The sequence below is a fragment of the Cucurbita moschata genome, unplaced genomic scaffold (assembly GCF_002738365.1).
Source record: "Cucurbita moschata cultivar Rifu unplaced genomic scaffold, Cmos_1.0 Cmo_Scf00014, whole genome shotgun sequence".
Classification (NCBI taxonomy): domain Eukaryota; kingdom Viridiplantae; phylum Streptophyta; class Magnoliopsida; order Cucurbitales; family Cucurbitaceae; genus Cucurbita; species Cucurbita moschata.
Window position 1 is genome coordinate 3,707,047 of NW_019268530.1, and position 13,224 is coordinate 3,720,270.

At 32.7% G+C, this 13,224-nt stretch overlaps 1 protein-coding gene across 2 annotated transcripts in view; it reads left to right on the plus strand.

Moving 5' to 3' along the window:
- Positions 1-9,561, plus strand: part of LOC111452560 (rab3 GTPase-activating protein catalytic subunit) — a 13,995-nt gene extending 4,434 nt beyond the window's left edge. The window contains exons 10-22 of one of the 2 annotated variants that reach the window (XM_023093336.1): positions 1,264-1,373; positions 1,455-1,547; positions 1,900-2,028; positions 2,174-2,307; positions 3,454-3,543; positions 3,657-3,730; positions 4,158-4,344; positions 4,500-4,571; positions 5,152-5,191; positions 6,152-6,429; positions 7,257-7,434; positions 7,521-7,732; positions 9,078-9,561. In XM_023093336.1, coding sequence (XP_022949104.1) covers positions 1,264-1,373; positions 1,455-1,547; positions 1,900-2,028; positions 2,174-2,307; positions 3,454-3,543; positions 3,657-3,730; positions 4,158-4,344; positions 4,500-4,571; positions 5,152-5,191; positions 6,152-6,429; positions 7,257-7,434; positions 7,521-7,732; positions 9,078-9,374 — 1,894 coding nt within the window. In that variant the 3' untranslated portion in view covers positions 9,375-9,561. The remainder of the gene's footprint in view (positions 1-1,263; positions 1,374-1,454; positions 1,548-1,899; positions 2,029-2,173; positions 2,308-3,453; positions 3,544-3,656; positions 3,731-4,157; positions 4,345-4,499; positions 4,572-5,151; positions 5,192-6,151; positions 6,430-7,256; positions 7,435-7,520; positions 7,733-9,077) is intronic. The other variant, XM_023093337.1, reaches the window with a different exon arrangement.
- Positions 9,562-13,224: the final 3,663 nt, after the last annotated feature.

The following is a 13,224-nucleotide window of genomic DNA, read 5'->3' on the forward strand; positions in this document are numbered from 1 at the left end:
TTTTTTTTTTTTTTTTTTTTTTTTTTTTTTTTTTTTTTTTTTTTTTTTTTTTTTTTTTTTTTTTTTTTTTTGAGTACAAAGCATTCATTTACAAAATGAATGAAATAAGCCAATGAGATTGCGGAAGGACCCTCAAGGAGGAGCCACCAAAATTTAGCACCCCAAACTTGTTAAGGATCTCTTTCCACCGCGTGAGAGGTTCTATTCCATTTCCTCTTGTGAAAAACTTTCCACAAAACTACTCCAACAACATTTTACTAAATAAATTTTCTGTTCCTTTGATTGTGGTGCAAGAGATAGGGTAGAGAAACCCAGTGATTAAAGTGACTGCAATTTGTTAAAAAATAAAAATCTAGGTTACGAGGCAGTAAGTGAACACGTCTTTTCACAATTTCACACAAAATTTCTTCGTATTCTAGAGTATCATAGAGGTAAGGAATAACATCAATAAAAATTTAAACGATCTGTCGAAGTAGAAAAAACACTCATTGATTTTAAATGATGAATTATACATATTCTGTGCATGACATTTTTCTCATTGTACGCTTTTGCTGAAGGTTTGATATCATGTTTTTGTTAATGTGATTGCATTTTGTATACGTTTCTTTGAATAATGAAGTTTCTTATATTGTTCGTCATTTCCTGCTGTTTTCTTTTACGATGTTTCATTGTTTGTTGCATGTTACTTGAGTATTGATTTTCACTTTGTTGCCGATCCTAAATAAATGAGAATTTGATCAAGAATTTTATATAAATGAGAATTTGATCAAGAATTTTATGTATAAAATTTGTTAAATTACAAATTTAGTCATTGAGTTTTGAGGTTTGTATCTACTTGATTTTTTAACTTTCATAATTACAAAATTTAGACTATGGTCTTTTGAATTTTTTAAAATTCATGGATCTGCTAGAATTTGTTTTTGATATTTTAGGATTCTGTTAGACACAAAATTCAAATTATCAATTAGTTATAAAAAATTGACAAATCAATTAGTTATAAAAAATTTCAAATTTGTCAGGTACTGGAAGTTCAAAAACTAATTAGATATAAAATTAAAAGTTCTGGAACCTATTGGACACTTAATATTCAAGGACCAAATGTACACAAACCTCGAAGTTAAGGGCTGAACTTCTAATTTAAACTATAAAATTTCATATGAGGGCATAAATCATATGTGTTGACTACTGATTTTTGTAGGTACCTTGTAGTTCTACTTCGTCTAGAAATCTTAATTTATTTTTTATTTTTTCATGATTATTTAGAACTGATACCACCATGGGAAACAGAGTTGGATTTTCCTCTCAGTTGTATCTTCTAATTGATGCATTAGATATGTCCTTCCAAGCTCAATTTATGGAAGATTTTGTCTCAGGTAAGTATTGTTCATAACCATGCAGTTACATGTAAATGTTTAGTTTTAATACGTACTCCGTCCTCTTTTTTGTTTTGGCAGTTGAGAACCCAGGTTCAGATAATTTTAAGTCTTCTACAGCAGTACCTCCACCCACAGTTATTGATCGTGTGCTTAAAGAACTCTTTCATGAAGGTAAAAGTGGCAAATTTTAAAAAAACATGAATATGCTCATCACAGCATCCATGAAAATCGTAACCAATTGCATCTTTCAGAATTCAGACACCTTTTAGCTGTTTATGGCTTAAGTGGCCGGTGATAGCTGTCCTTATTATGTCAGTCATTTATAAATTTCTCAGTATATCGAGTTTGCAGCTTATTAACAAATCTCCAGCGCATTCCCGCCTTAGATGGGAGCTGCAATGGAGACACATTATTGTCTATTGAGCTATGTGTCCAAGAACATAGTTCAGAGGATCAGTAAGATCCAGGTTGATGCTTAACAGTGATGTTGTATGATATATAATCATCCATGTATTACGTGCAGGAAAAAAATCCCCTTATTTTGCCAAGGGTGAGCATAGGACTTCTCAAGCAATTAAAGCTGCAGCCCTCGATTCTCTTTTTGCACAGTTTTGTTTACATGTTCTATGGTTTGGAAACTGCAACATACGAGGTATGGTTCCACATACTGGCTCTCTCATGTAAAATCTAGTGGATAGGAGAATAAATACTAGCACATTCAGTTGTTGACATGTTTCTTCAGTCTATTGGTTTCATTTTTTTCTTATTATTTATGTATCTATGTAATGAATTTACAGCAATAGCTACGCTGTGGGTTGAGTTTGTTAGAGAAGTCCGGTGGTGTTGGGACGAGGTACAACCTTTGCCACGAATGCCAATCAGCAGTTCAATTGACCTTTCTAGTTGTTTGATAAACCAAAAACTTCAGATGGTAATTATTTACATCTTCTAAAGACTTATTTTAGAAACTTCCTCCATGCACTCTTTTATACAACGTAGCTTTTTTTTTTTTGGGGGGGGGGGGGGNNNNGGGGGGGGGGGGGGGGGGGTGCTTGAGTTTGGTATTTGTTTATGTCCGGCATTGACACTTCAAATATCTGCAGTTTGGTATTATTAGTGAATGTGACTCCATAGTAAGATGTGTTTAAGCCAGTGACATCATCTCTTTGGGTGGAACACTTTTCTATATGCTCTCATGTGAAATATTGCGTTTCCTAACAAAATGCCAGACCTCTCCTCTAGCTTTTGGAAAAGGACACTCTTCCGAAGATGAGAAAAAGACTGGATTTAATATTAACAAGGTTCCCTTTTGGAAGATTTAACTTGAGAGAACCAACTGCGTCTTCAACAACACTTTGGAGCCCTTTGACACTTTTTTTTTTTTTATTTGGTTTTCTTCAACTTTATATTGGTGTAAATGGAAGCCGCCTCTCCCACTATACTCTTCTGTACTTTTATCCGTAATCCTACCTTGGGCTGGGGTTCTTCATCTTCTTTTTTTTTTTTTTTTTTCTAGCATATTTCATTTGTCAATGGAAAGATTATTCTTTCTTTTGGTTTGCAAGAGTGGAGAGCTATGAGCCCTGGGTGCTGGGAGGAGAGTTTAATGTGGTAAGGCGATCTTGGGAGGGGGCATTTACCTAAAGACTATGAGGTTGAAAAACTGTTCTTCTCCCTTATTATTTACTTTTGTCAAGTTGATCTGCTTTGGAATATTGTATTTTGTTGATCATCCTTGGAGAAAGAGATTTTATGGGTTGAGGTGGTCCGAGCCTTCCTTTGGTGTCTTCATATGGAAAGTAACAATAGAGATTTCAGCAACAAATCTCTCCCATCTGAAAGATTTTTTGAAAAATACTTTTTTTTTCAGGCTTTTAGTAGGTGTTAATATTTTTTCCTTTCACCGACTACAGCTTAAATGACCTGATGAAAAAAATGGATTACCTCTACTCCAGTTTTCGAGTTTTTCCTCTTTCATTCTATCATTGAAACATGCGTTTCTTATAAAAACAGCATACCACTGCAAAGGCAGGAGAAAAAAGAAAAAAAAACTAATTTGATTTTGGTGGCTCTGCAGCTGGCTATATGCATCGAGAGGAAGCATCAGTCTATTGAGGAGTTTCAGGATTGTCTTGAGAGCCAGGATCCCGAATCTCCTCGTGCTGAGGTCACAACATTGTTATTTTCTTATTGCTATTTTAATGCCATCAACTTTCTACATTGTCCAAGTTGCTCTTTGTTGTTGACCTGGAAGAAACATTGAAATTACCGTACTGGCAGGAAGATGGTCCAGTTTCCGAGGATTTATCCACTATGCAGACACCTGGTGAAAATTTTGATGGGAAATGTGACAGGTGAAATAAGAAGTGAGAGCTCTTCGGTTTTACTTAATTGAAAAATAGATACTATTTTATACCATCAATAAAATTATTTCATATTAATATATTACACCATTTTTTTAAAGAAACTTCAGATGTGTTTTTCTGAATAAAACCATTTCCTTCCTGTCCTCATACTTCATTTATTACCGACGTTATTCCAACAGACACTTAAATTTGCGGTCACAATGTTTGGCACACGATAGATAGTAATTCTAGGATTGTGATAGATATTCTCAGGGTTTAATGGAGACAGGGCTGAGAGTTTCTGATGTTAGATTGTATTGGTTAGGGCATACTGCTGATCTGCTACATTGGCTACATGAATTCTTGGAATTGTAGTTTAAATTAAATCAAACATGGTTTCTTTTTTTATTTCATTTTTTTTGGACAAAATATGCAGCCATTTGTCTCCAGAGGTTGAGTTTGAATCTAAAGGAAATCTGTTCGAAGAGAGAACCAAGTCTGAAGATGTGATATCATTTACCGATCAAAAGTCTACAGACTCAACGAGACGTGGTTCAGCTGGCATAGTAGGAACCATGATGCTTCTCAATTCATACCAGAGTATGCATGCTCCATTCACCCAGGTTTTTTTCCAAATTTCCATTCCAATTCTTATATATGCTCATGCGGGGGCACACACACGTTGATCTTATTACACACACTCTGAAATCTTGTGTTCTATCCGGGTTGAATAAAAAAAAAAAAAAGGATTTATTTATTTTTAATTTTGTTATTATAGGATGCACCACTCATGACGGAGGACATGCATGAAGAAAGGCTCCAAGCTGTGGAGGCCTTCGGTGATTCATTTGTTAGTGCCTCTTACAAGATTCCAGCTATTGCATCTTATATTTTTCCCCCCATAAATTTAATTGATGACATCTTTGTTTATAACACTGCCATGACTGACATTACTGAGAAGAGTGAACTTCAAATGTACTAAATATTACAGTCCTGAGCTGTAATATAGCTCTGGCGGAAGAAAATTCAAGATTAAGATAGTAAACTCCAAATGTCTACGGTGATCGTAATTTGAAATTCTCAGTCGAAGTCATCAGTAATTCATTTTGAAGAATGTTTGTTCTACATTAGCAGAGATTTTTCCTTCAACCATTGTTATATGATAAAATTGGATTCTTATGGTTTGGAGAAAGTTAAAATTTATCAAACTATAGGAACTCATTCTAACATTTTAAACCATAGGGACTAACCAAATTTGAAATTTAACTATAAAATTTTTTGTATTTATGTTTGGATGATGACCTTTATACTGTTCTGTACCTGCAATTTCTTTTCCATCAAAACAATGACTTACTCTGTTTTTTTTCTCGTACATTAATTTACTCTGCTTGGAAGATTCTTAACCAAATTATAATTGTATTCTGTGACAGGATTTTTCTGCTCAGTTGGAAAAAGATATTCTATCTTCAGGTGATAACTTTAAATGATTTTCTGCTATCATTACTGCATCTACATTGGCCTTGGCTCATAATAACTGAAATTTTGGGAAAAAGAACCTAATTAAGGAATGTTTTGTTAATAAAAATTTCTTTTAATGACCAGTATTTTTTTCCATCAAAATTTATTACAGTGTGGGGAGTATGTGATGTAAACTTGCATTAAGCTGATTAAACATGTCACTTTTTTAAACCGTAAGGACCAAATAGAAATTAAATTTAAATCTCAAGAACCAAAAGTGTTAGTTTTGAAACACAGAAACTAGATTTTTATTTGGGAGAAAAAATATATTTTACCCTTTAATAAATAAGTTATCACTATGCTACTAAACACTAAGTTTCTTGCATTTCCCTACTTGTTGATTTAGATATAGCCATACAGTTACTAGAGGAGAACATGTTAAAGGGAAAAATGAATAAATTATTAGAACAAATTACGTACATATCAATTAACTAACTAATCTTTTGGTTTAGGTGAAAGGTCTAGTGTTTGAGTAATTCTTTTGCCCATATTGGTTTACAAAATGTAGTCATTTATAGCGAACCAAAGATGATTAACTTAACTGTTCCAAGTATATAATGGAAGTTATGGTGGTTGCAACTTTACTCTGACCACTGTTTTAGTAATTGTAATATTTAAGGATCAAATTCTCATTTTTAATGCTCACATTTTAATTGATCTTAAATCTGATTGTTTTTCATACTTATTACTCTCTATGGTCATTTGTTCAATACTACAAGACCTTGGTGCGAGAAGACAGAAATCTAAAGTCCATTTGTGTTGATGTAGTATCTTCTTATTGTGATGTGCCAAGTGTACAATTCTTTCCCAATTAAAAAAAATTTGTTTGTATTTCAGTTTTTCTTCTCTCTGTGCCATAGTTCAGTGTAACTGCAATATTCTAGTAAATAATATTTTTGGAATTTTGAGCAGACATGTCAGCATTTAAAGCAGCAAACCCTGATGGTGTCTTTGAAGACTTTATTCGGTGGCATTCACCGAGGGATTGGGAGGATTCTGATCCTAAGGATGAGGGTTTACCAAATGGCTCAGCTACGGAAACTTCTAAGGATAACTGGCCTCCTCGAGGACATTTGTCGAAAAGAATGTCTGAACATGGGAATTTATGGCGACAACTATGGAATGATGCACCCGCCTTGCCTGTTTCAGAGCAGAAGTCGCTGCTGGATCCAAATAGAGAAGGGGAAAAGGTATATTTATTAGATATATAAACTCATGTTTTTGTTCTTTCTGAATTTTGAAACATTGTGGTTGGGAAGAATGTGTTGTCGTAGAATAAGGACAATCATGGCTTCCCAGAGTTACTTTAGTTTCAAAGCATTTATGACAGACAAATAATTAGGAAAAATAAAACCTACGTTTTTAGGGATTAACAGCTTCATCCAAATTGCACGCCAATATTACATTTAGTAATTGGTCTACAACCATGTTAATGTGGTAAGTTTAAGAAGAACCCATCAGTAAGTAGCTCCGAAAGGTTAAGGGCAGACTAAACTTCGGAACTTTAGTATGGCTGCAGATTTGTGTTCAGCCGAAGAATGGTTCAAGTACTATTACTGCTTATGTGGACTTCAATTAATGCACTTTAACCAAAGCAATTTGATGTTGAATAATAACCAAGATAAGACTTCTCCTTTCAATCTTTTTTGCGAAAATGTACAGTTTGCTGCCTCCTTTTGGAGTGCTTTACATAATTCTTTTGGTAACACAGTGCTCGCTCATCAATTAAGACTAGAGGCTCTTTATTTATTAACCTCCAAACTAGGGTTAGGGACCCCTCATATCTAAGGCCTTGAGGCGGTGCGTTTCTCTTTTGATGATATATATTCCCTTCTTTGTTTCCCATCAGAAAAAAAAAAAAAGAAAAAAAAAAAGAAACTTCATTTGTGCGCCTGGATTGTTGAAAGTGGGAAGCTGTAATTAATAGTATTTTTTATTGAGTTTGCCTTTATGTACTAATAAACCCTGTACTTTTGAGTACATAGTTTTGTTGTTCATGACATCTCGAATTCTGCAGATTCTCCACTACCTGGAGACATTACGACCACATCAATTACTTGAGCAAATGGTTTGTACTGCCTTCAAAGCTGGAGCAGATACATTAAGTCAGACTAGCTATGGAGGATTGAAACTGATGAAAACTAAAATGGATCAACTTTACTCTACTATGGCATCTGTTTTGAAGTTCTTGCAAGGTAGACAAATATATAATCTTCATGTTTTTTTTATTACAATCATTTTCCTTTGAAGCCCATGTTTATGTCATGCAAGTATGCTGCAGGAAATCGTTTGTCTGCTGAGAGTGAGGTTATTGATGACCTCAGACGATTATGTGTTGTTTTTGAGCACGTGGAGAAGTTGATGGCTCTTGCGGCTTCTCTCCATCGTAAATTATTACAGGCACCTCGTCTGTCTGAAGCAATCTTCAAAGACTACTACGAATTTTACCTGCCAAGAATGGGAACTGGCATGTCGAGCAATAAATTTGAAACGGTAATCATTTTATAGGCTTTCCTGAGAAAAAGGGCTTTATACTTGAAAATTTTCCATTTCAATAATATTATGGTTTCTTACGCCCCGTTTGATAACCATTTGGCTTTGGTTTTTGAAAATTATGCTCGTTTTCTTCTTATTTCTTTACAACTTTTGGTTTTTGAAAATTGTGCTGGTTTTCTTCTTATTTCTTTACCACTTTTGGTTTTTGAAAATTGTGCTTGTTTTCTCCTTATTTCTCTACCATGAGTTTCTCCTTTTTTTAAGAATACATTTGAGCCAAATTTCAAAAACAAAAACAAATTCTTGTAAACACTTTTTTTTTTTTTTTTAACAGTTTTTATAACCTTACATGTGTAGATAACAAAACTAAGAAATCCATAGGTGAAAGTAATATTTATAGGTATTTTTTATTTGTTTTAAAAAAGGCCAAATGGTTATGAAATGGGGCCTTAAATATTCAAATTTAGGTAAATATATACTTTAGTCTTTAATGTTTGGATAATTCTTTAATAGTCACTATTATTTTAGAAGTTTTAATTTAGTCCCTTATGTAATTAGTCCCTCACCGTTGGAAATTGTTGAAAATTTTTTAAATTAGCTAATGATAAACTTTCATGACATAATATTACTATTCAGTGAAACTATAGAATTGAGAGGAGAAGAAGATTCATCTTAGAAAATAAATTTCAAAATTTCTACCAATTTTCAAGAAAATTTGGGGAGGATTTTGAAACTTCTCTCTTTGATATTCTTTTTCCTCTAAATGTCCACCTTTACCTTTTCATTAAGAGTACTATGCAATGAAGGTTTATCATCACCTGGATATTATAAATTTGAAAGTTAAAATTTAGCCACTGAAAGTTAAAATTTAGCTACTATGATTGATTTTAAAGTTAGAATCATGTCCCTGTGTTTTGATAAAACTTCATAAATAGTTTTTATAGTTTCTATTTACGAGGATTTTATCAAATCATATGAACTAATTCTAACATTTAAAACTATAGAAACTAAATTTTGACTCTCAAAACTATAAGAATTAAATTGGTAATTTAACCTAAAATCCAGCGAGGGACTAAGAAGACCATAAGAGATTAGATTGAAACATTTTAAACAATAGGGACTGAATTGAAAGAATACCCAAACGTTTGGGATTAAAACACACACACATATATATAGCCTCAAATTTAATATATAAGAAAAACTTCTCCAAACTGAAGTTAAATCTACACTTGTTCTCGTTATGTTGGTCATAACCTCTCATTATGATCATCCTGGATGAAACATTTTAACCTCAGCTCCAGTCTGGTACTGACTTTCACTTCTAAATGTGTTTCATTCTTAGGAGTTTAACAAAAAGCAGCTAGTAAGAAGCCATGAAAGAGGGGCGATATCAAGCCTGTTCACTCCTCCTACAGCCAGTCAATCATGGAGGAAGGTCTTGAGCATGGGTAACCTTTTCAATGGCCACGAACCAATCCTCAGGGAGATCATCTTTTCACTGCGAGATCGTGTGAGTGGAAACCATTATGCAGATTCGACCCCTACAGCTCGAGGAGAGGCAATAGAGACTCATCGAATGTACATAAGCGGTACTTCTAACGACCTCCGTGTAGCTCTCTCTGTTACTTCATGCGATTAAATCTCTTTCTTTGTTTTAAAAAATCAAAACGCTTAGCTATATTATTGATTGATTTTGATTGATCACCACCAATTTAGGTTTGCCTTACTGATCATATAGATTTCACCAAATCCTTCACGAGTAGAGCTGTATTGCACAACGTTTTTGTGTGTGTATATGTGAAAAAATAAAGTAACTTATTTAGAGATTGTGAGTGTAGGGAGTTAGGTGGTCATATATCCCAGTGATAACATTTAAAATTCCTTTTCATTAAAAATATCCCTTCATAATTTTGTGGGGTCTGGTAGTGCTGGCTTTAATGGCTTTTAAGTCAGCATCACAAGGAAATAGATCCTTTCATCCTTGGGAGAAAAAATGGAGATGAATGGTGGGTGGGAAGTAATAAATAGCATAAGGACATGTGTACTGCTACACATTTGAGGTTCATCAGTGCTTTCACACAGGATCATGCCCCACCCACCCTCTTACATATGATTCCCTTGAGGAAGAAAAGAAGAAAGAAGAGTGTAGTATTCAGTTAATGACAACTACCCCTAATGTGGTCTGTGGTTATTGGGGCAAATTAAAGAAGTTTTGTGATAGAGGTTCAAATCTCATGATGGTCACTACCTACTATTCATACTATCTACTTCTAGATATTAGGATTCCATGGATTTTTAACAATTATCTCGTGAAATTAGTTGTGGGTACATTTAAGGTGCCATACTCTTACGGTTGTTATCAATCTACGAACATGTAGGCCAGTTTGTCTGCATCTCGACTATTCTCACGAGACAACTATTTGACCTTCCTGCTCTATATTATTCTTGAGTAGGTGATTATTATAGCTTAAACTCATTCTCTTGTGAATTCCTGTTCGATTAGTACTTAGTAGGCCAGACCGAACTCATAGTGTTTAGAAAAGCATTGAATCTATTGCCAATGCATAGGTTTTGATGGTTTTGATGGAATGGTGACGATGACTCAAAATCAATGAAAAGTTCTCCAGCTATCATTTACAATAATTTAGTTGGTTATTGCCTAGGATATCAGATCTTTTTAGCTTTTGGATCAATTTCTTTTGCAAAGCTGAATAATAATTAAAAGGAATCAGTAGGTGGTGGGACGATTGGAATAGCGACCTCTATTTTAATCCTAAATTCTTTTTATATGGGTAGGATATTGATTTTGGCATCTTTATGATTTTTTAAATTTTATTTTATATAATTTTCTCCTCTACCCTATAGTCTAGAAAGAAGGTTGGATATAGGTGCTATGAGCCAATTAATTCAATATTATATCAAATCATGAATCTAATATTTGATTATTTCTTTTAAAAAACTGCTAATGATTACATAAAACGTACGATTCAACCACCCTCTACTTTCATTATACGCATTCTTTTTTGTCAATTATTGATTCCATTGCTTCTAATTTTGCTTGACAATATTATGAAGGTTTTGTCTCATTAGATGATGAATTTTGCTCATGCCAGCGCCCAAGTAAGCCTTCTTTTTTTCCAATTTCCCACCAACTTTTGTGAGCAAAATTCATCTCTATTAGCAAGAAGATTCAAAACGCTTACTTTTTCTTTAACGTTCTTTGGGAATTGGGTTAGCAATTCCTTCTTTTTATCATATTTTTATGCTGTCTATCATCAGGCATTTTTGCCATCTGTGAGGGTGTTGGTTTCAGTAACGGTTATGAAATTCTAACACTTTTGACCACAGAAAAAAAACCTTTAAACCCTTTTTGGATGCTTTTGTTTTTTTTTTCAAATTGCCTTTTGATGTATGATTGATCTGGTAGAAATATTTGAACATAGTCGATTCTCTTTTGTTTTGACCTTTTATGAGTGGGTTTCAGCTTGGATGCTTTTTTTTCGTAGTTTTTCTTTGAATTTTGAGTTGTTAGGGTCGAAAAATGCTAAAAGTATCGTTGTTTTTGGGTGAACTAGATTGTTAGCCTGGTTGGAACACGAGCATATTTTTGTCTTGGTTCTAAATTCAGGGAAAGATTTTGGTTTGGAGGGTACGCAGACACTGTAAAATACCCTCTCCTCGTATTCCCTTTTTGAATTTAATGACTTAAAAGAGTGGATATAGGATAGGGATATTAGCATTCATCGCATTCACGCATCAACATACCACCCCTGTTATACTCACCATCCCTCTCAACTCTTTATTTCTTGTTTCCCCTACCATTCTCTTCTTCAATTTAATGAACTTCTTCGACCCTTCGGTTCGATAGCTATTTAGTCTTTTAGTTTTAAAATTTTAGTTACCTACGAATTGTTTTGTTTTGTTATCATTTTCTAAACTAGTGGAAGTAGAATTTAGATGTTTTTATCGGATAAATGAAGAACGTGATTAAAAAAAGAAGAAAACAAGCACCATTTTTAAAAATAAAAATATTAATGAAACATTTTTAGTTAAATAATCTGTCAAACTACACGATCCGCTCTAGTAATCAAGAGTTATGACCAACTTATGCTCTTAGGTCAACCGTTTAAATATTTCTATATTCTCTTAGAGGTGGTAGGTTTGAATTGCCTTACTCTACATAAATTTATAAAGAATTTAGGTCCACTATGTTTTTCTCGATTTTTAGATTAGATAATGAAAAATAAAGCTAAAGATTAAAATTTTAAGATTTATTAAACATATATAAATTAAAATAAATGAAGCTAAATTTAAAATGTATGGACTAAAATAATATTTTAAAGTAAAAATAATAAATTGTTTTCAAGATAATTTATGTAATGAAATGGGTAATAATTTATGCATGAATTATTAACGTATCATGAGTAAATTAATGTTGACTTCATAAATTATTATTGCCAATAATTGAGGAATAAATACTCATGGTAGTAAGATTTGTAAAGTGGAAAGAGATAAAAATAAAATAAAATAAAATAAAATAATAAACTAGATAGCCGTTGGAAAAAATAAGTTAAATTAAAAAGTTATTTTGATATTTAAATGTGGAAAGGTGAAGCTAATAATAATAAAATCGTCGACAAATCTCCACATATAAAAGTGCTCAATCTTTGGTCATTTATTATTATTATTATTTTTACTTTTATTTAGTCGACTCTATTTAAAATTTTAAAATTCTATCAAATTAATTACCAGATTATTTTAGTCACCAAATAATTAAGGTACAAAAATTTGTTTGAGATTTAAATCACTTCACACACAATATCATACTAACTAAGTTTCAATGATTCTAAACATGCAAACTAAATAGCATACCATTGTAAAAATAAATACGAGATGTTATATAGTTTCAAAATAAAACTTCTAGCCTTTTACGAGACATTTTAAGAATCGTAACCTTCATACTTTACCATCATAATTAGTCATTATGTAAATATAACCTAAAAAGTAAATAAATAAAATTACATCACTAAAGAACCATAAATCTAGATTTCAATCATCGACCCAAGAATTTATGACCACAAAGAACGTACGAAGTCCCATTTGAAGTAGCTTGAATCCATGATTTCACAAATAAAATTTGATTTTTCTTTAACGTGACATTAATTGCAACTAAATTTTATCTTATAGTAATTAGAACAATGTTTCTTTTCTTCGTTTTGATTCATATCACTCGAGCATAGACCCAAGTGGCTCGATTATACATAAACTTTAACTAATCACATCTTTAATTATTAGAGCTCCACCCACCATTAGCTTAGAACCACCAAAAACTATAACGTCATCGTTTCAACATTGTATCGCTCATGATCGATCCAACCTTAAATTAGTAATAATCATATCATCATTTCTCATATAAGAACAAAAAAAAAAAAAAAAAAAAAAAAAAAAAAAAAAAAAAAAAAAAAAAAAAAAAAAAAAAAAAAAAAAAA